This window comes from Phocoena phocoena, chromosome 7 (genome assembly GCF_963924675.1).
Source record: "Phocoena phocoena chromosome 7, mPhoPho1.1, whole genome shotgun sequence".
Classification (NCBI taxonomy): Eukaryota; Metazoa; Chordata; class Mammalia; order Artiodactyla; family Phocoenidae; genus Phocoena; species Phocoena phocoena.
This window is the reverse complement of record NC_089225.1, coordinates 107,307,145-107,327,633: the sequence shown is the minus strand read 5'-3', so window position 1 is coordinate 107,327,633 and position 20,489 is coordinate 107,307,145. Positions and strand designations below refer to the sequence as shown.

General features: G+C 40.9%; 1 protein-coding gene across 1 annotated transcript in view; it reads left to right on the top strand.

The window, feature by feature from the left end:
* Positions 1–18,833, top strand: part of PDE6D (phosphodiesterase 6D) — a 52,759-nt gene extending 33,926 nt beyond the window's left edge. The window contains exons 2-5 of the mRNA XM_065880884.1: positions 14,768–14,856; positions 15,407–15,532; positions 16,270–16,375; positions 18,256–18,833. Of these exons, the coding sequence (XP_065736956.1) occupies positions 14,768–14,856; positions 15,407–15,532; positions 16,270–16,375; positions 18,256–18,337 (403 nt within the window). The 3' untranslated portion in view covers positions 18,338–18,833. The remainder of the gene's footprint in view (positions 1–14,767; positions 14,857–15,406; positions 15,533–16,269; positions 16,376–18,255) is intronic.
* Positions 18,834–20,489: the final 1,656 nt, after the last annotated feature.

Here is a 20,489-nt window from a genome sequence, read left to right as displayed (position 1 = left end):
AAAGGGTGTTTCCTTCTCTCGATGGAAGTAAAGACTGGTCACACTTGATGTATTTTAGAGAGATTTTCTTGAGGTGATATGGGTGCCTTTGCTCTGCAATTGGTACATCTGGGGCAATTATAGCCAGCTTCTGCCAATGATAATTATTGTGTCTTTGTTACTCCCATTTTCCTCCGTCATGGTTACCTCCACAGGGGTCCTCTAAGCTAAAGAAAGGTTTCTTCCCACCTCCTTTTATCAGCTTGTCTGATGTGGCCTTGTGGTGATCATAACACTTGATTAGGTCCCCAAAAGGCCACTCAACTCTCTTGATCTCTCTGGTTCTTCTCCTGAGAGACTTCAAACAAGTGCCCAAGCTGACCAGAGAGCATAGAGTTGCATGGGGCATAGTATATTCACTGTGCCTAGATGAGAATGGGGTACAGGAAGGGATAGGAAGGGCTGTGAAGCAGAAAGGGAGACTAGAGAGATGTTTGTGCCACAATGTAAAGAATTTTAAATGCCAAGCTAAGAAGTTAGGAAGTTTTCTCTGAAGTGAGTCTTTTGAAGGTTTATGAAGAGGAAGTAATGATATGATCCAGCTTGTACTTTAGGAATGTAACTCTAGTCACAGTGTATTAGATTGTAAAGGCTAGACAAGTGGAACTTCAACTTCATTGCACATAGAATTGCTTTTTTTTTTTTTTTATTTATTTTTGGCTGCATTGAGTCTTCCTTGCTGCGCGCAGGCTTTCTCTAGTTGCGGTGAACAGGGGCTACTCTTAGTTGCGGTGCACAGGCTTCTCATTGAAGTGGCTTGTCTTTGTTGGGGAACACAGTCTCTAGGCACCCAGGCTTCAGTAGTTGTAGCACGTGGGCTCAGTAGTTGTGGCTCGCGGGCTCTAGAGCGCAGGCTCAGCAGTTGTGGTGAACAGGCTTAGTTGCTCTGCGGCATGTGGGATCTTCCTGGACCAGGGCTCGAACCTGTGTCCCCTGTATTGGCAGGCAAATTCTTAACCAGTGTGCCACCAGGGAAGTCCAGAATTGCTTTTTAAAATGAGCATCCCCTGGGACTTCCCTGAAGAACAAAAAAACCCCAAAGTTAGCAGAAGGAAAGAAATCATAAAAATCAGATCAGAAATAAATGAAAAAGAAATGAAGGAAACAATAGCAAAGATCAATAAAACTAAAAGCTCGTTCTTTGAGAAGATAAAATTGATAAACCATTAGCCAGACTCATCAAGAAAAATAGGGAGAAGATTCAAATCAATAGAATTAGAAATGAAAAAGGAGAAGTAACAACTGACACTGCAGAAATACAAAAGATCATGAGAGATTACTACAAGCAACTCTATGCCAATAAAATGGACAACCTGGAAGAAATGGACAAATTCTTAGAAAGGCACAACCTGCCAAGACTGAATCAGGAAGAAATAGAAAATATGAACAGACCCATCACAAGCACTAAAATTGAAACTGTGATTAAAAATCTTCCAACAAACAAAAGCCCAGGACCAGATGGCTTCACAGGCGAATTCTATCAAACATTTAGAGAAGAGCTAACACCTATCCTTCTCAAACTCTTCCAAAATATAGCAGAGGGAGGAACACTCCCAAACTCGTTCTACGAGGCCACCATCACCCTGATACCAAAACCAGACAAGGATGTCACGAAGAAAGAAAACTACAGGCCAATATCACTGATGAATATAGATGCAAAAATCCTCAACAAAATACTAGCAAACAGAATCCAACAGCACATTAAACGGATCATACACCATGATCAAGTGGGGTTTATTCCGGGAATGCAAGGATTCTTCAATATACGCAAATCAATCATCATGATACACCATATTAACAAACTGAAGGAGAAAAACCATATGATCATCTCAATAGATGCAGAGAAAGCTTTCGACAAAATTCAACACCCATTTATGATAGAAACCCTGCAGAAAGTAGGCATAGAGGGAACTTTCCTCAACATAATAAAGGCCATATATGACAAACCCACAGCCAACATCGTCCTCAATGGTGAAAAACTGAAAGCATTTCCACTAAGATCAGGAACAAGACAAGACTGCCCACTCTCACCACTCTTATTCAACATAGTTTTGGAAGTTTTAGCCACAGCAATCAGAAGAAAAGGAAATAGAAGGAATCCAAATCGGAAAAGAAGAAGTAAAGCTGCCACTGTTTGCAGATGACATGATACTATACATAGAGAATCCTAAAGATGCTATCAGAAAACTACTAGAGCTAATCAATGAATTTGGTAAAGTAGCAGGATACAAAATTAATGCACAGAAATCTCTGGCATTCCTATACACTAATGATGAAAAATCTGAAAGTGAAATCAAGAAAATACTCCCATTTACCATTGCAACAAAAAGAATAAAATATCTAGGAATAAACCTACCTAAGGAGACAAAAGACCTGTATGCAGAAAATTATAAGACACTGATGAAAGTAATTAAAGATGATACAGGTAGATGGAGAGATATACCATGTTCTTGGATTGGAAGAATCAACATTGTGAAAATGACTCTACTACCCAAAGCAATCTACAGATTCAATGCAATCCCTATCAAACTACCACTGGCATTTTTCATAGAACTAGAACAAAAAATTTTACAATTTGTATGGTAACACAAAAGACCCCAAATAGCCAAAGCAATCTTGAGAACAAAAAACGGAGCTCTAGGAATCAGGCTCCCTGACTTCAGACTATACTACAAAGCTACAGTAATCAAGACAGTATGATACTGGCACAAAAACAGAAAGATAGATCAATGGAACAGGATAGAAAGCCCAGAGATAAACCCACGCACATATGGTCACCTTATCTTTGATAAAGGAGGCAGGAATGTACAGTGGAGAAAGGACAGCCTCTTCAATAAGTGGTGCTGGGAAAACTGGACAGGTACATGTAAAAGTATGAGATTAGATCACTCCCTAACACCATACACAAAAATAAGCTCAAAATGGATTAAAGACCTAAGTGTAAGGCCAGAAACTATCAAACTCTTAGAGGAAAACATAGGCAGAACACTCTATGACATAAATCACAGCAAGATCCTTTTTGACCCACCTCCTAGAGAAATGGAAATAAAAACAAAAATAAACAAATGGGACCTAATGAAACTTCAGAGCTTTTGCACAGCAAAGGAAACCATAAACAAGACCAAAGGACAACCCTCAGAATGGGAGAAAATATTTGCACATGAAGCAACTGACAAAGGATTAATCTCCAAACTTTATAAGCAGCTCATGCAGCTCAATAACAAAAAAACAAACAACCCAATACAAAAATGAGCAGAAGACCTAAATAGACATTTCTCCAAAGAAGATATACAGATTGCCAACAAATACATGAAAGGATGGTCAACATCATTAATCATTAGAGAAATTCAAATCAAAACTACAATGAGATATCATCTCACACCAGTCAGAATGGCCATCATCAAAAAATCTAGAAACAATAAATGCTGGAGAAGGTGTGGAGAAAAGGGAACCCTCTTGCACTGTTGGTGGGAATGTAAATTGATACAGCCACTGTGGAGAACAGTATGGAGGTTCCTTAAAAAACTACAAATAGAACTACCATATGACTCAGCAATCCCACTACTGGGTATATACCCTGAGGAACCATAATTCAAAAAGAGTCATGTACCAGAATGTTCATTGCAGCTCTATTTACAATAGCCAGGACATGGAAGCAACCTAAGTGTCCATCATCGGATGAATGGATAAAGAAGATGTGGCACATATATACAATGGAATATTACTCAGCCATAAAAAGAAACGAAATTGAGCTCTTTGTAATGAGGTGGATAGACCTAGAGTCTGTCATACAGAGTGAAGTAAGTCAGAAAGAGAAAGACAAATACCGTATGCTAACACATATGTATGGAATTTAAGAAAAAAATAATGTCATGAAGAACCTAGGGGTAAGACAGGAATAAAGACATGGACCTACTAGAGAATGGACTTGAGGATATGGGGAGGGGGGAGGGTAAGCAGTGACAAAGTGAGAGAGAGGCATGGACATATATACACTGCCAAACGTAAGGTAAATAGCTAGTGGGAAGCAGCCGCATAGCACAGGGAGATCAGCTCAGTGCTTTGTGACCGCCTGGAGGGGTGGGATAGGGAGGGTGGGAGGGAGACGCAAGAGGGAAGAGACATGGGAACATATGTATATGTATAACTGATTCACTTTGATATAAAACAGAAACTAACACACCATTGTAAAGCAATTATACTCCAATAAAGATGAAAAAAAAAATCTACCTAACTCTTATTTAATACATATCAGTGTAAAATGTGAGTGAAGTAGAAAACCAGAAGGAATTGAAGTTAGGTTTTATTTGAAATGCTAAAACTAAGGGAGCCATCCCTGCCTTTATTTTTTCTAGGTTAAGCTACTCAAACCCCTAAATACAATTTCTGCTCTCTGTATATCTGATATTTAGTATATACATATTTGTAAGTATAAAGTAGAATTAGATCTTACCTGTTCTCTTAAACAGATGAAGATGGGAAAAGAAATGCTGTTTAATATATGAGCAACAAAAAGCACTGCAACAGATATTCTAGGAATTCTAAGGTTTTGAGTGAGTAAAACCAAAATCAAACATTAACTAGGGCTTCCCTGGTGGCGCAGTGGTTGAGTGACCACCTGCCGATGCAGGGGACGCGGGTTCGTGCCCCGGTCTGGGAAGATCCCACATGCCGCGGAGCGGCTGAGCCCGTGAGCCATTGGCCGCTGAGCCTGCGCGTCCGGAGCCTGTGCTCTGCAATGGGTGAGGCCACAACAGTAAGAGGCCCGCGTACCGCAAAAAAACCCACAAAAACTATTAACTAATACCACTAACTTTTAATTTTTCCCTATTGGATATTATACAGCGTTTAAGATAATGTGCTTTTATTAGAGAATTTGAAATAGCTCAGAAGAACTTCCTTTTTTTTTTTTTTGCTTTTTCCAATCCTGAATAATTATGATATAATAATGTCCTACATTTGTATCATGTTTAACAGTTTATAAACCATTTTTGTAGGCATTTCATATAATCCTGCAATAACCTTAAGGCTTTGGTATTATCGGTAGTTGACAAACTAAAACTCAGGCAGGATAAATGACTTATCTAAGATCACACAGCTATTATGTGGTAGAATTGAACCCTAATCCAGGTGTTCTGCTCCAAACCAATTTTGTTTTCTTCTCTGTCAGCTTTTCCTTGTGACTATATACTAATATACATTGTGGTCTCTATCTTCCCCCCACAATCCAAATGAATCCCTGAGACTTATAGGTGAACACCTTAAATAAATATTTTTAAATAGATCACTTAGTGTTGAAACACTTTCATGTTGCAGATAAAAATTTAGGTATCAGAGCACAGTCATTTGATAATAAAACCAACTGGACTGATATAAATAAATAATTGGATTTTAAAATAAATGGGAGAAAAGACCAATCTCCACTGCATAATTCCAAATAATTTATATAGTTATTCTTACCATGGGGAGGTGGAGTATAACTCCCACCCCTTAATTTAGGCTGTGTACAGCAACTACCTTCTAAGAGTAAAATATGGAAAGAAGGGGAAAAGACTGTTTACAATGGAGAAGACTGACAAGCACTGCCTCAGCCAAGCGATTGAGGTCAACAACAGTGATGTCATGTTGATAGTATGTGCCCTTGACACGATGTGATGAAAATGGCACTTTACATCAGTGATCTTCCTCCCCAAAACCCACAATCATGAGAAAAAACATCAGACAAACCCCAACTGAGAGACTCTCAGGAAATACCTGACAAATGCTCCTCAACAAGGTCATCAAAAACAAGGGAAGTCTGAGAAATTCTCACAGCCAAGAAGAGCTTCAGGAGACATGACAACTAAATGTAATGTGGGATCCTAGGACAGAAAAAGGACATTACATTAAAACCAAGGAAATCTGAACAAACTGTAGATTTTAATTAATGATAATGTATCAGTGTCGGTTCATCAGTTGTGACAAACGTAAATGTTTATAATAAGGGGAACTGGTGTGGGCTACATGAGAACTCTACTATTTTACAGCTGTTCTGTAAATCTAAAGCTATTCTAAAATTAAAAGTTTATTCAGGGACTTCCCTGGTGGCGCAGTGGTTAAGAATCTGCCTGCCAATGCAGGGGACACGGGTTCAATCCCTGGTACGGGAACATCCCACATGACACGGAGCAACTAAGCCCGTATGCCACAACTACTGAGCCTGCGTTCTAGAGCCTGCGAGCCACAACTACTGAGCCCGCGTGCCTAGAACCCGTGCTCTGCAACAAGAGAAGCCACCACAGTGAGAAGCCCGCGCACCGCAACGAAGAGTAGCCCCTGCTCTCCACAACTAGAGAAAGCCCACACGCAGCAACAGAACCAATGCAGCCATAAATAAATAAATAAAGTTTATTTTTTAAAAAAAGACTAGAATAGAATAATACTTGGTAAACCAATTCCCTTCTTGGTGAATTGCTATGAATCAAAATGTTATATCTCTTCCATCCTTAGATTGGTGTCAGAATGGGAGTTAATATCATTAGAGAATTATCTCAATATCATTGCAAATTATCCAGCTTGAGTATGAATTATCTTGAAGGAAATGAATAAAGTTCTTTGGTTTTAAGTAAAGAAAACCCACAAAATTATCAGAATAATGCCCAAATATAAGGTGATCCTGAGTATAAGGCAATTTCTTATCTTTCCAATGAAAAAATATTTTTACATACATATTTAAGATCATAATTTTAATAATATATGAATTTAGAAATATTATTTCCCTCCACTTGTCCCTTTTTATGAAACAATGTTGCCTAAATTTTTTTATGCAACTTTGATGTCAATATTTGGCACCTAGTAGGTTGTCAGTAAGCATTTATTGAGTGAATGATAGTTTGAGATCATTGAGATATATGGAGAGCCCTGGATCACTCTGAGGATCCACTGAAGGTTTTTGACCAGGAAGCTAATACACAAAGGTGGAGTGGTATTTAGCCTTTTCTCAGGGGAAGTGGAGATATCACAAATCTGCTTAAGGGAGGCCAAGGTGTGGCCAGGTGTTGGCCTAGGGGCACAGACGGAGCCCTGACTTAGGAGTCAGGCAGATTTGGATTTAGAAACTGCTGGAAGCTGAGTGGTCCCAAGAGTCTCTCTGAGGAGGTGCCACTGAAGCCAGGACCTGAGGGTGTAAAGAGTAAGGGCAGAAGCTCTCGGACGGGCATCACCCAGGCAGAAGAGATTCTACTGTCTCGGAGACAGAGGAAGGAGCCCACTGTGGCCAGAGGATAGTGACTGGAGACCTTGGAAACCATGGAAAGGACTCCATTTTTTTTTTAATTGGAAAGGAAAAAATGGGATTGACATCTAATTTGCAGTCCTAAAAAACCACTTCCTTCTGTGAGGAGAATGGGTTGGAGGAGGAATCAAGAATGGAAGCAAGGAGGCCAGATTGGAGATGATAATTAATAATAATAATAATAATAATAGCTAACACACTGCTTACTAAATGCCCAGGGACCGTTCTAAGCACTTTACATGAACCAACTCATTTAAGTGTGCTTCCCAGTTAGCACCCTCTTTCATTCTCGAAAGTACCACAGATTTTTTTGAAGTCTAGTTGCTGTACAATATTATATAAGTTACAGGCATACAATAAGTATAGTGATTCACAATTTTTAAAGGTTATACTCCATTTATAGTTATTATAAAATATTGGCTATATTCACCATGTTGTTCAATATATCCTTGTAGCTTATTTTATACCTAATAGCTTGTACCTCTTACCTCCCCTACCCCTATATTGCCCCTCCCTATTCCCTCTCCCCACTGGTAACCACAGTTTGTATGATAAATTCCAGGAAACTATGAATCAGCCAATTAACGTTTTCAGAGGGGCTGATAGTTGGAGTGTTCAGTCTCCTCTACCCATCATTTTCAAACCATCCTATGAAAGCCACTAACCAAGACAACTCTACAGTACAATATGAAGGTAGGAAAAGCTGTGGAATCTCATCTCTAAACTTCCTGAGGCCCTTCCTTTTTGTTCCCTTCTGTCTTAACCCTGTCTCTTGGTTCTGAGTTTATGTGGGCATTTCTATTTGTCTCTTTTTCTCAGTGTCTTTTTTTTTTTTCCTTTAACTTTCTCCCTTGAGTCTCTTTCCCTGTTTGTGTGTGTTCTGTGTTTCTTTCCTCTTTACTCTCTTTGCCTTCCCCATTCCCTCTCTCTATTCTCTTCCCTTCCCCTAATCTCATTCATTCTTTCTTCCTCCCTCAACTGGCGGGTGAGGTACTGGCATGTACAGTGAATGTGTTCTGCTTGATATATAAAAATTGATATTGACAATTTCCGTTTAAAACTAATTAAGGCTCCCAAGAGCCAGTGTACTCCTTCCAAAATGCTTCTATAGATGATTGTTACAAAGTATTTTAAATCTTTTTATCCCAGTTCCTGCATTCACATCTCTGGAGGAAATTTACCGAGTACCTCACTCATCTAACTGATTTCTTCCAATCCCCACACCTTCCCTTCTTACTCCACCACCACCTCCTGACTGCCTTCTCTACCTCAGGTCTGTCCCCAGCTCCTGCTCTGGACTGTACCTAAATCATACCAGACCACATGTTGAGCCAAGTGTCTTTCATCCTTCCATAATGTTTGTCTTGGTTTCTTTCCTTTGTTACCTTTCTGAGGCTTGATACTTTACAAACTATTGCTTTTGCTCTGAAGCTTATTTTTAAGCTGCTCTTACTTTTACGGACGAGTGCTTCCTTTGCCTGCCTAGTTCCGAATAGCGGCTACCAGGGACAGCTCTCTTCCAAGCAGAGGCTCCCTTAGTAACGAGCATTCCTTTGTGCTCATCCTGCATATAAATCACCAGGGAGCTTTTAAATGAGAAAAGACCGGGCTGACCCAGAAGGTGGTATTTATAAATAGTCCTCCAGCCTCCCCTCTTTAAAGCTTGTCCACCTAATCCTCTCCTCTCTCAAGATTGGAAGTGACTTGACCTTTGAGTCTTAAAACTCAGGCTCTTTTTCTTGTAAAAATCTGGTTGGCAAAAAGCTGTTAAAACAAAAATGTTCTCGGCAGGATGATGAGCAGTCATCAGAGCTTGCCTTTCATTTCCGACATTTTCAGCCAAATATGCTTCCTCTTCTGTGGACCAGTTTTTCACATTGTTATTATTTTAAGACACTTACCTCAATAATTTATTTCTTCTTACTGATAGGCTATCATGGATTTGTATTTTTATGATTTAGAAAGCTGTTCCCAAATGACTGCATCTCTATCATGAACTAAGAGCCTTCCTTTTCACTCCTAAAATCACAGAACTTGGAGGGGCTCTAAGTAGCCTCAATCCCAGCATCACTGGATAGAGCTCTGTTATATTTCCCTAATGTTGTATTATTTACTGAAGCTAAAATCTCATAGGTTTTTGTTAGGATTATGAAATGAAGCACATGTTATAGACACTAATAGATAGTGTCTATTTACCTAGTACCCCACTCATCTAACTGTTTTTTTCCAATCCCCACGCCTTCCCTTCTCACTCCACCACCACCTGCCAACTGCCTTCTCTACCTGAGGTCTGTCCCCAGCTCCTGCACTGGACTTCACCTAAATCATACCAGACCACATATCTGATTAGGGTACATGCAGGAACTGCCTAATTGTTGAATTGGCCAAAGATTTTTTTTTTTTTTACTATATTTCCCAAAAAGATAATTAAGTCCTTAATCTGATTATTTATAAAGAGAAAAGATGCTTATATTAGACAAACCATGTGTTTTTAGCAGCCTCTCTCCCTTGTTATAAAATGGAGGAAACTTAAATTCACTATCCACTAACTATCAGAGAGAATACTCTAATTTAAGGCTGTTTTCTTTTCATCCCCTAACAGATGGAAGAGTAAGTCCTGGTCCCAGGCTTTTCTTTGCTTACTTGGGCCAGGGATAGTAATTCTTTTTCTAGAAGCTACTAGGTCTGATCCATCTGTTACTTTGTGGGGAGAACCCCTTCCCCAAGGCTTTTCTTGCAGTAGTTTTGCTGGAATGTCCTACTTGCATGTGAGCCTGGAACTTTAGAAGTAATTTTAGTTCTGTTATTTAATTTAAGAAAGTTTGGTGTCCAGTGTGGCTGTATTTGTACATAAGAGACTATCTGTAGAAAAAGGATAAAAAACGTGTACACAGCAGGTTGAATAAGTACTGTGTCTTCTGAAAACCTTGGGCTTAAGTGTCTAAGGCAGTTCTGTTTAGATCAGCTCTCAGCGTGGACTTGCTAGAGCGTAGTATCTGTTGTTTTATTTCTCCAGTTGGGGAAGCTGTCTCTTAATATATGGACACTCTAGAATGGGTAAGAATATGTGTAAAACAAAAAAAAGAATATGTGTAGTAATTAGAATTGTAGGACATGGCCTAAGCAAGTATGGATACTTTTGACTTGCCTTTGGATTTAGTTGTTAAAAAAAAGTGGAGTGTAGAAATATGAAACAGAGGAGAGAAAACCACGTAGGTACAGCAGAGCAGCAGTATTCAGCAATACGGTGAGCATACAAGGAGGGTTTATTAGGATTATACACACGGAGAGGAGAGCAGCACAACCAACACAACTTCAAAGCAATGGTGGGTTCATGTCGGGGGACAGTGCACAAGCAGACCAAGGGCATAGGAAGCTTAGGGTACCCATCACATTCAAGGCACACTACTAGATAACCCTTGGTTCTCTTTTGTGACTTTTTTTTATATAGCAGCAAAACTTAGAAAGAATCTCTCCAGAGGGTTAAATGTAGTACCATTAAGTACGTAATGATGCTAATCAACTGTGTTGTTCAGGGTTCTTCACTGCAAGCTACCAAACAGTGGGAAAGGCCCTCAAAGGCTCTCTGGCGCTTTCAGAACTGACTGCAGTTGGAGGAACAGGGGAAACACTGCAGAAAAGGTGGGGTTGGCACTACCTGCTGCCCCACCCTGAAGAAATGCTGACTTTTCCTCAAATCCTTGTGTGACTACAGCTTCAGGGCCCCAGGTGCCCAAGCCTAGGTCACGTGCTTGCCCCCAGCTGCACCATGACCAGGAGAGAAGGATCTGGATCTTCTGGTTGCTGTAGTGCAAAGCAGTCACTGCCTCCCATGGGGGAAAGGAGGCTGCAGGGTGCTGGTTGGGAAGAAGGTTTGGTTGCTAGACAGCAAAAAAAAAATAAGGCATGTAAACTGTATCTATCTGAAGCTCAGTGTCTTCACAGATATTAACCATCTTTCTCAGGCTCAGCCAGCATGCATGGAGAATATTAATTTCATTTTCCTTTAATGATTTGTTCATTGTTTTTAAAAACAAAGACAAAATAACTTGGGACTATCTTTTTAAATTCAGTCTTTATCAAAGTTGTATGTGTACATCATTTAGAGTCATAGTTCTACCCAGTTTCTAATGAAGAACAGCATTCCATGTGCTCCCATTCCTATTTTCTACTCCCCAGAGAAAACTATTTTCAATTCTTTCTGGCTGATTTATTTGGTATTAATCTTGATATTTCTAAATAGCGCACTGTGGTTATGTCTTAATGTTTCCGTTTTGGGCATTATTTATCAACTTCCCACGATGGAAATGAGTTTTGTTCTTTCTCAACACTTTATGCTTAATCACACATACACTCTCTTCTCCTTCCCCCATCCTCCCAGGATAATTGTATTGGATCCATAGCCTGTGTTTTTATTATCATTACATCAACACTCTTTGCAATGAAGCCATGTAGTATAATGTAACTACTACTTTCTCCCAGTACCACCTTTGATTTTTCCCTGATGTTAATAATTGTCTTGGTTTTTTAATTCATTTGCTTCAATTTTCTATACTTCTCACTGATGTGACCCCCAAATCTCCCCTAACTGAATAAATCCTCTTTCCATATAAACACATTAGATATTCTATGAATTTCATCTTTTTTTTTAAATTTCATCTTTTAATTTTTTTGGGTTTTTTGGCTGCACTGGGTCTTCGTTGCTGCGCGCGGGCTTTCTCTAGTTGCGGCGAGTGGGGGCTACTCTTCATTGCAGTGCGCGGCTTCTCATTGCAGTGGCTTCTCTTGTTGCGGAGCACGGGCTCTAGGCGTGCAGGCTTCAGTAGTTGCAGCAACGCGGGCTCAGTAGTTGTGGCTTGCGGGCTCTAGAGTGCAGGCTCAGTAGTTGTGGCGCACGGACTTAGTTGCTTTGTGGCATGTGTATCTTCCCGGACCAGGGATCGAACCCATGTCCCCTGCATTGGCAGGCGGATTCTTAACCACTGTGCCACCGGGAAGTCCAAATTTCATCTTCTTAAAAAGAAATCTCTTCCTAAGTGTTCTGACTTGCTCCTGTCTGGACCCTGGACCAGTCACCCTCCAAGCCTGCTAAGGAGCTATTGTCTTGGGGTCTCCTTCAACATCACTCTAAGGACCCCTTTACCTGTCTCTTGTTTTAGATCCCTTCCTTCCTCGATTCAGTGTCATCCTCTTCCTTGGTCTTCCCTGTCATTTTGAAGGAGCATGTTACCATTCGTTTCTTTTTTTTTTTTTTTTTTTTTTAATTAATTATTTATTTATTTTGGGGCTGCTTTGGGTCTTTGTTGCTGCTTGCGGTCTTTCTCTAGTTGCAGAGAGCAGGGGCTACTCTTCGTTGTGGTATGCAGGCTTGTCACTGCGGTGGCTTCTCTTGTTGCGGAGCATGGGCTCTAGTTGCGTGGGCTCTAGTAGTTGTGGCCCACGGGCTTAGTTACTCCACAGCATGTGGGATCTTCCTGGACCAGGGATCGAACCTGTGTCCCCTGCATTGGCAGGCAGATTCTTAACCACTGTACCATCAGGGAAGCCCACCATTCGTTTCTTGCGAAAGTAAAGGTCTTTTTAGTTTTAGGAATCATTTCCTTGAGAATTTTAAAGGCACTGCTCCATTTTTTTCTGTACTCCAGAGTCCCTGTTGAAAAGTCTCATTCATTCTGATTTTGACCCTTTGCGTAACAACTTATTTTCCCTCTGGAAGCTTCCCTTTAACCTTGATGTTCTGCAAGTTCACAATGATGTGAGTTGGGCCCTCGCTGGACCTTTTCTTGAATTCATTTGTTTGATGACTTCCTCTCCTTGGTGTTTTCTTTCTCAAATTCCTGCTAGTTAGATGTTGAACCTCTTGTACTGATGTCCAGTTTTTGCATCTTTACTCTCCTGTTTTTTATCCTTGTAGTCTTTTTCTTTTTCTTTCTGAACTAATCTCTCAACTTTGTCTTCCAATGTTGTTTGTGGAGTTGTTTGGTTCTGCCATCAAAATGTATATTTCCGAGAGTTTTTTTTGTCCTCTGAACATACTTTTTTTATTTAATTGGTATTGTTGATGCATTTATTGTATGATGAGCAATACAGAAACAAGAAAATATAAATATGTAAGTTAGAAGGCATTTTCTGACTGAAAGAGATTATCAGTTGACCAGTCTCAAAAGTTGTAACCTTGAGCCAAAGAAAAATCACCTAAAATACACAAAATTCAATGGTATACAATTTTTAGTACAGTATTTATAAGGATTATGTTTTTTTTAAGTTTGTTTTTTTTGTTGTTTTTTTTTTTTGGCTGCTTCGGGTCTTAGTTGCGGCACATGGGATCTTCGTTGAGGCATGTGGGATATTTTGTTGCGGTGCACGGGATTCTCTCTAGTTGTGGTGCATGGGCTCTGTAGTTATGGCGCGTGGGTTCCAGGGCACGTGGGCTCTGTAGTTTGTGGCACTCGGGCTGTGTAGTTTGTGACACTCGGGCTCTCTAGTTGAGGTGCATGAGCTCAGTAGTTGTGGTGCACTGGCTTAGTTGCCCCGCAGCATGTGGAATGTTAGTTCCCTGACCAGGGATCGAACCCATGTCCCCTGCATTGTAAGGTGGATTCTTTACCACCGGACCAGCAGGGAAGTCCCTGTAAGGATTATGTTTTGCTGGTTGTTTTTGTGTTTTTTAATGCTCATTTTTAAAAGTTTATATCTTCCTCTGTAGTCTTTTTTTTCCTCTAAGTTGCTTTTCTTCCTCTTTGTTTTGGTCTGTCTTTCATAGTAAATGCTTTCTTGAGTTTCTAGCGATCCTTGGTTATCTTCTCATATTTAAGAGCAGGCCACTAAAAAGCTACTTGAGAGGTCTGAACTTGTGAGTAAAGCTTATGGACTGTGATCTTCACTGTAGGGCAATCTGCCTGAGTCATTTACTGGAATTTCTCTCATATCTGTTTCTTTAGGTCTTTTATCTTGGCTGGTCATATTCTGTTGGAAAATTTTAAATTTTGCACTGTTCATTTTCTACCTCTTTCTTGCAATTTCTAGATGTATACAGTCTGAGTTCTCATGTTGTAGACAAAAATATCTCCCCTGGGTCTCTGCTTTTTCCTTTAAATGCCTTTTGTACTCTCCTAAACATTCTTTTTTTTTTTAAATAAACATTCTTTTTTTTTTAAATAAATATTTTAAATAAATATTTATTTGGCTGTGCCAGGTCTTAGCTGCGGCATGCAGAATCTTCATTGCCGCATGCGGGATCAAACCCGGGCCCCCTGCATTGGGAACATGAAGACTTAACCACTGAACCACCAGGGAAGTCCCTCTCCTACACATTCTTATTTGCTTTCTTGGCACTTAGCAGTCAGGCCCACTTGCTAAAAAATAAACAAGAGTTGATAGGAGCAAATCTGAAACACCTAGAGTACAAAGGAGGAGTCACTTCAGTGCCTTGTTTTTCCTTAATATATTGATCAGAAATTGGATGAACCTTCGGGATGCTGAGACAGGGAAGATACTCTGGCAAGGAACAGAAGACCTGTCAGTCCCTGGAGTGGAGCATGAAGGTACTTTCCACCCTTTGTCTGCACAGGGCTGATGACGCAGAGCAGGCCTAGGTATCAGGGAACTGAGTTAATGGAGACCCACCAGGGGACGGGCCTCTGCAGGCATAGCACGTCAGTCCACGTGGTGCTGAGATGTCTAGTTTCTTTCTTATGTTTCTTTCTCCTACTTCCCAAAACCCACCTCGTGCTGAAATTTTAGCATTAGAACATACCCAAAGATACAAAGATCTCAACTTTTTTCTGAAAGAAACTTTGTGTTTTTATCTCCCTGAAATAAAAGAAAAACCAAGGGAACAGAATAGAAAGAAGGTTCCCATTCAGCCCCTTTCCTGATAAGAGGAGCTGGGTAAGGCCTTTAGATGCACTAAATCTATTGTTCCTTGAAGATCTTTCAGTCAAATGCACTGGACCAGTTTGGGACCTCTGCCTTTAATTAAAGTGTAATTCTGTTACCAAGGCATTTTATGAAATTTAACATAGATAATATACGCTCTAAATCATCTCTAAGAAGCTCCCAGAAATGCTTTCAATATTTCTTTTTCTTTACCAGCCCGTGTTCCCAAGAAAATCCTCAAGTGCAAGGCAGTGTCTCGAGAATTGAACTTCTCTTCAGCAGAGCAAATGGAAAAATTCCGCCTGGAACAAAAAGTTTACTTCAAAGGGCAATGCCTAGAAGGTATTCTGCTGCCAACATGCCTGAAATCTGGGCTTAGGGACAAAATCTGGACAGGGACAGAAGTCAAGACCCAGTGAACTAAAGCACTGCTTTGATAACATTTATTTTGCAACTCAGTTTGTGATAGGGTTCCTACACGCTGGCAGACTGGGGAGCCCTGGCGAAAAGAAGCAAAAACAAAGCTGGCAACTACAAGGGGCTCTGAGCCCAACAAAAGGGTTACTGACCCTGGAGGGCCTGAAGGTGGTGCCTGCTTTGTCACTGGCGTGGTATTATAACATGGTCACAAGGAAGCTGCTGGTTAGGGCCTGGTACAGTGCTCTCCATACAGTCTTGTACAGATTTGACTGGCAAGGCCACTCTGCATTGAGTTTTTACCGTGAAGTCTAAGAGTGTACATATGTGTCTTAGAGCTGAAATTCCAAGTGAAAAGGCCTGTTCTGTACTTCCATACTTCCTGGATGTATATAATTTACATCCAGCCTACTGCTAAGAAAATATTGCTGGCCCTAGTGCTTTAGATCCCAGAGCATAGGGAGCAGGCCTCTAGTGTGGTTCAGGGAACACAGCCTGAAGGGGGCTTCCATGTCCTTTCTTATGCCTCTGGCCTGGGAAGTTTCTGATGGCTTCAGTGGTGCTTCCTGGGGTAGGAAGAGGCTTGCCCTAAAGGATGGGGACATGGAGCCCTGAGACTCTGCCCAGGGTGCCAGCTCACCTGCTTTTCCTTCTTCCTTCAGAATGGTTCTTCGAGTTTGGCTTTGTGATCCCTAACTCCACAAACACCTGGCAGTCCCTGATAGAGGCAGCGCCCGAGTCCCAGATGATGCCAGCCAGCGTGCTAACGTGAGTGAGCGGGCCGCAGGAACTGTGGAGGTGTCTAGAAGCAGGAATTCCAGGCACGTGGGACTCGTGGTCCCGTTCAACAGGCAGGCAATCTAGGTTGAGAACAAGGGTAAAAGAGTATCCAGTGGTATCCGAAGTTACAGCTTACTGACTTTTGTCATGTGAAAAAGACAGTGTGATAGAATGGAAAGAATTAGAAACTTCAGATTAAACCTTTAGACTAAATTCCTGATTAACCATGACTAGCTGTGTAATCTTGGACAATGTGCTTTACCTAGGGGGGCCTTATTCTCCTCCTCTCTAAATCTAGAATTAATAATTATCTCTTACAGAGGTATAGTGAGGATAAAATGAGATGATATGGAAGGAAACTGGCATATAATATATATTAAGTCTATGCTAATTGGCTCCCTTTCCTTACTATCAAACTTCTGCTACTCCGTACTTTGTTTGAATGGCCTTCAGTGGAATCTGGCAAAGTCCTAATTCTGTTTTAGAGGATAATATTTGGTTATAGTTTTTCAGAGACTAGCTTACAATTTTAATAGATATGCTTCCAGCTCAAAGAATAATTAGTTTGTCCTTTGTCCCCAAAAGTCAGTCAATAACTGCCTACCTACCATTTTTCTCTTGGGAAAAAATTTTAGTCTTTTAAAAGTTTTAGCAATATTGCCTAGTAACAAATTATTCACACAGATAATTGTGCAATATTGGATCATCTCTTTAAACAGGTCCTCTATGAAAGCCACATTGAATTTGTAAATAGAGGTTATTTATTTTATAAGTCTTGAATAGATTTTTAATTTGTATAATAGTAGGTATTTTTATATTCCATCAACCAGTCAGATCTTGAGTTCCTTATTTACCTATTTTATAATTAATTACTAGCAAGAAGATATCTGCTGGATATTAATTACCCTGGGAAAGTACAGTGTCATATGTAGAAGGGCATTTTTTTAGATTTGATTAACCATTATTTGACTTATTCTTGTCCAGGCCTGATTTCTTTCAGGTATTAACACCACTAAGTCTGTGATAACATATTTAGTTTATTTAAGTTATGTCTTACTTTTTAGAACCCCAGAGTAGTACCACTGTTGCCTTTAACTTAGTACAAGAGTAGTTTGATTTGGAAACACTGAGATAACCACCAAGAAAAATGAAATTGCACACTGTATACAATACAGGTGTATTGTTTGGGGTTCTTAAGCCATAAGCCATAGAAACTGACTCTGGCTTACAGGACAGCGTTGAAAGGGTAGGGCTGAGACCTGAGAAACTCGAAAGATGCAGGTGGCAGGAACTGTGGATGGTTTCCTCAAGGAGCAGCTGTGGGAAGGATCTTGCTCAGGGGAGAGAGTCTGATTGGCCCAAATTACATCCTGTGCCCACCCCTTTGCCAGGCAAGGGGGGAGCCACTTGGTTGACCCATGGACTGGAGATAGGGTGGTTCCCCAAGAGAAGAACAGAGTGCTGTTACTCAAAGTGAGGAGAATAGATGCAGGACAGGCCAACCCACAGCTGTCCACCAGAGTAAGTTTTATAGGAAAAGATATGTCCGCAGGTTTCCATGTGAATCAGAAAGTCAGTCATATTTATAGGCACTGCTGTGTGCAAAGCACTCTAAGGGCCTTAGGTATACTGTGGATTAACACATGCTCCCTCTTATGATTTCTGAACTTGAAGAAGACCTACCTAGTCACATAGGTTAAATGTCATGTTAGACATCTAACCCCATATGGACACAGATTTCTCCCCAAGCCAAGGTTATAGGTGAGTGCATGTCCACAGGCCCAGCAGACCCAGATTGAAACCACTTTGTGGAAATGAGATCTGTTGTCTAACGCGCTCACTCTTTCGCCCTCTCTTCTTACTTATAGTGGAAATGTTATCATAGAGACAAAGTTTTTTGACGACGATCTTCTTGTAAGCACATCCAGAGTGAGACTTTTCTACGTTTGAGAGAAGAATATGTGTGCATTTCAAGAATTCATTTTTTTAGGGGGAAGGAGGAAACTGTTTACTTTTTTCCTCTATACATTTGATTTTTGACACTTCCACCCCTAATTCCCTCTACGGCAAAACCCACCTGCGGCCACCAGGGGACCAGCTCTGTGTAGGTAACTAGATGGCTTTTTTCTCTCAAGCCACCATCTTCAACTGACCAGATTAAACTCCCAATCCCAGACCAGGGCAGAGGGCATGCCTCAACTCCTTTTTGGAGTAGACACGGGGACAAACACATACCACAAGCTGTTCCTGTCACCCTCCCTGCCTCCTTCTTGGGCCCTGCAGGCAACACATCTTCCTTTGGCCCCTGGTTTTGGAAAAATTCAAGTTCCTGACCCACATTTAGTTTTTTCCTACCATTTCTATTTCATACATTCTCATACATTTAACTTGTAAAATAGACTGTGATATTATTGTTACATAGTGAATTAAAACATACGAATTAAAATATTCCTATGTCTTTAGCATGGCATTGCTTTCATCTCTCCTTTTTTTGGAATGTGAACCTGGCTCCATGATGGGAAGAAAGACATTTAACAGACCAGACAGTAGGATCACAGCTATATTTTACTCCAGAGATCAACTGATAGATCTTGTGGTTCCTGAGTGCTTCAGTTGCTGCTTTCCAAGAAGGTACAACATACCTGAACAAGACCCATGACCTTGACATTTGTCTTTTAGATGTGATATTTCGTGGTTCTCTTCCACAACATACATGCACCCTCTGCTTGTTTGTACTGTTTTTAACTTTTTCCCTTCTTTTATAATGTGCATTTGTTCAAGAAGTTTCCAGAAAGGTTAGAAGTTCTAAGTTGGTAAAGTAAGGACTCTTATTCCTAAATGAGAAACTAGAAGTTACAAAATGAAGAAAAGATCTCCCTAAACTCAACTGGAGAACAATGGGAAGGCATCCAGGATGGGGTGGGATGCTGAGAGGCCTTAAAACCAGTGATCAGAGGAAGCCCATGTGACAGAGAAGTAGTTATATCTGCAGTGCTTCCAAGTCTGACAATAGAGAGAAAACTAAAAAGGGCTCTCTTTCAGGAACTTACCTCTGAGCTACCAGTAGCCTTCACTGTCCTTTATAAAATACCAACAATTAAAAGTTTTCTGGTTCCTCCTGTAGTAAGGTCTGAGGCCAGAGGAGGGAAAATACACCGAGAGGTGGGCTCTCCTTGGTGTAGCCCCTGCTTCTAGATTCCTGCTCTCCTTCCATCTGTTACCTCAAAGGGCCTGTTTGCATATGTGGGTGGGGAGGAGAAGCAGTACATTTTTAGTATACTATCGCCATCTTTCAGTGATGACTCCATTCTTCACATTAGATCTGTTATCTTCAAAAGCTAATTTTTAAATACCAAAGGTTGGATTAAAAAAAAAAAAAAAACAAGGTAAAAGTGAATCAAGCTTTTCTTTTGCTTTCCAAAACTGCCATGTCTTTTCTCAGAGTGAACCTGTCTCCTTCCCTTTTCCTGGACTATATCTTCTCCCCAGAGTCCCATCAGGGAAGGCTGTCAGGGGCCTGGACACATTCTGATGGAGAAAGGACTTCCCAGGGAAGGCTTCTCCACCCGCTTAGACCACCTTCACTGCCATTCTCCACTCACTCACCCAGCCAACAGTCAGGGACACACTTCTTTGCTAGCCGCTCTGAGAAAAACAAAAAGAATCATAGTCCAGTCGTTCTTAGAAGCTTGCCATCTCTCCAGGTACATGTACTCAGGCAAAATTTCTCATTTTATCATGAAACAAGCAAGACAAAAGAAGCGTGTGCTTCAGGCACAATACTGATCAAGGGGTTCCAAGCGTGGGTGGGATTTGAACTGATGGGGAGGATCGCTGAATGCTATGGTGGGAGGAGAAGGGAAGTGGTACAGGCCAGGGAAGAAGTCAGGCAAAAGGAGAGGGAGGACACGGGAGCTGCAGGGACCAGGGCCCTAGGTAGGTTAAGGTCAGCCCTTGTAGGGTGGGTGCTGGTCCAAATGCCTAAAAATCTGGAGGGTTTGTGGATATATTAAAGGCCACAAAATGTTATTGGAAGGAGAAGCGTACAGATCAGGCCTGGCACAGTGTACAGCCACTGGTTCTCAAACATCTATGGCACCTG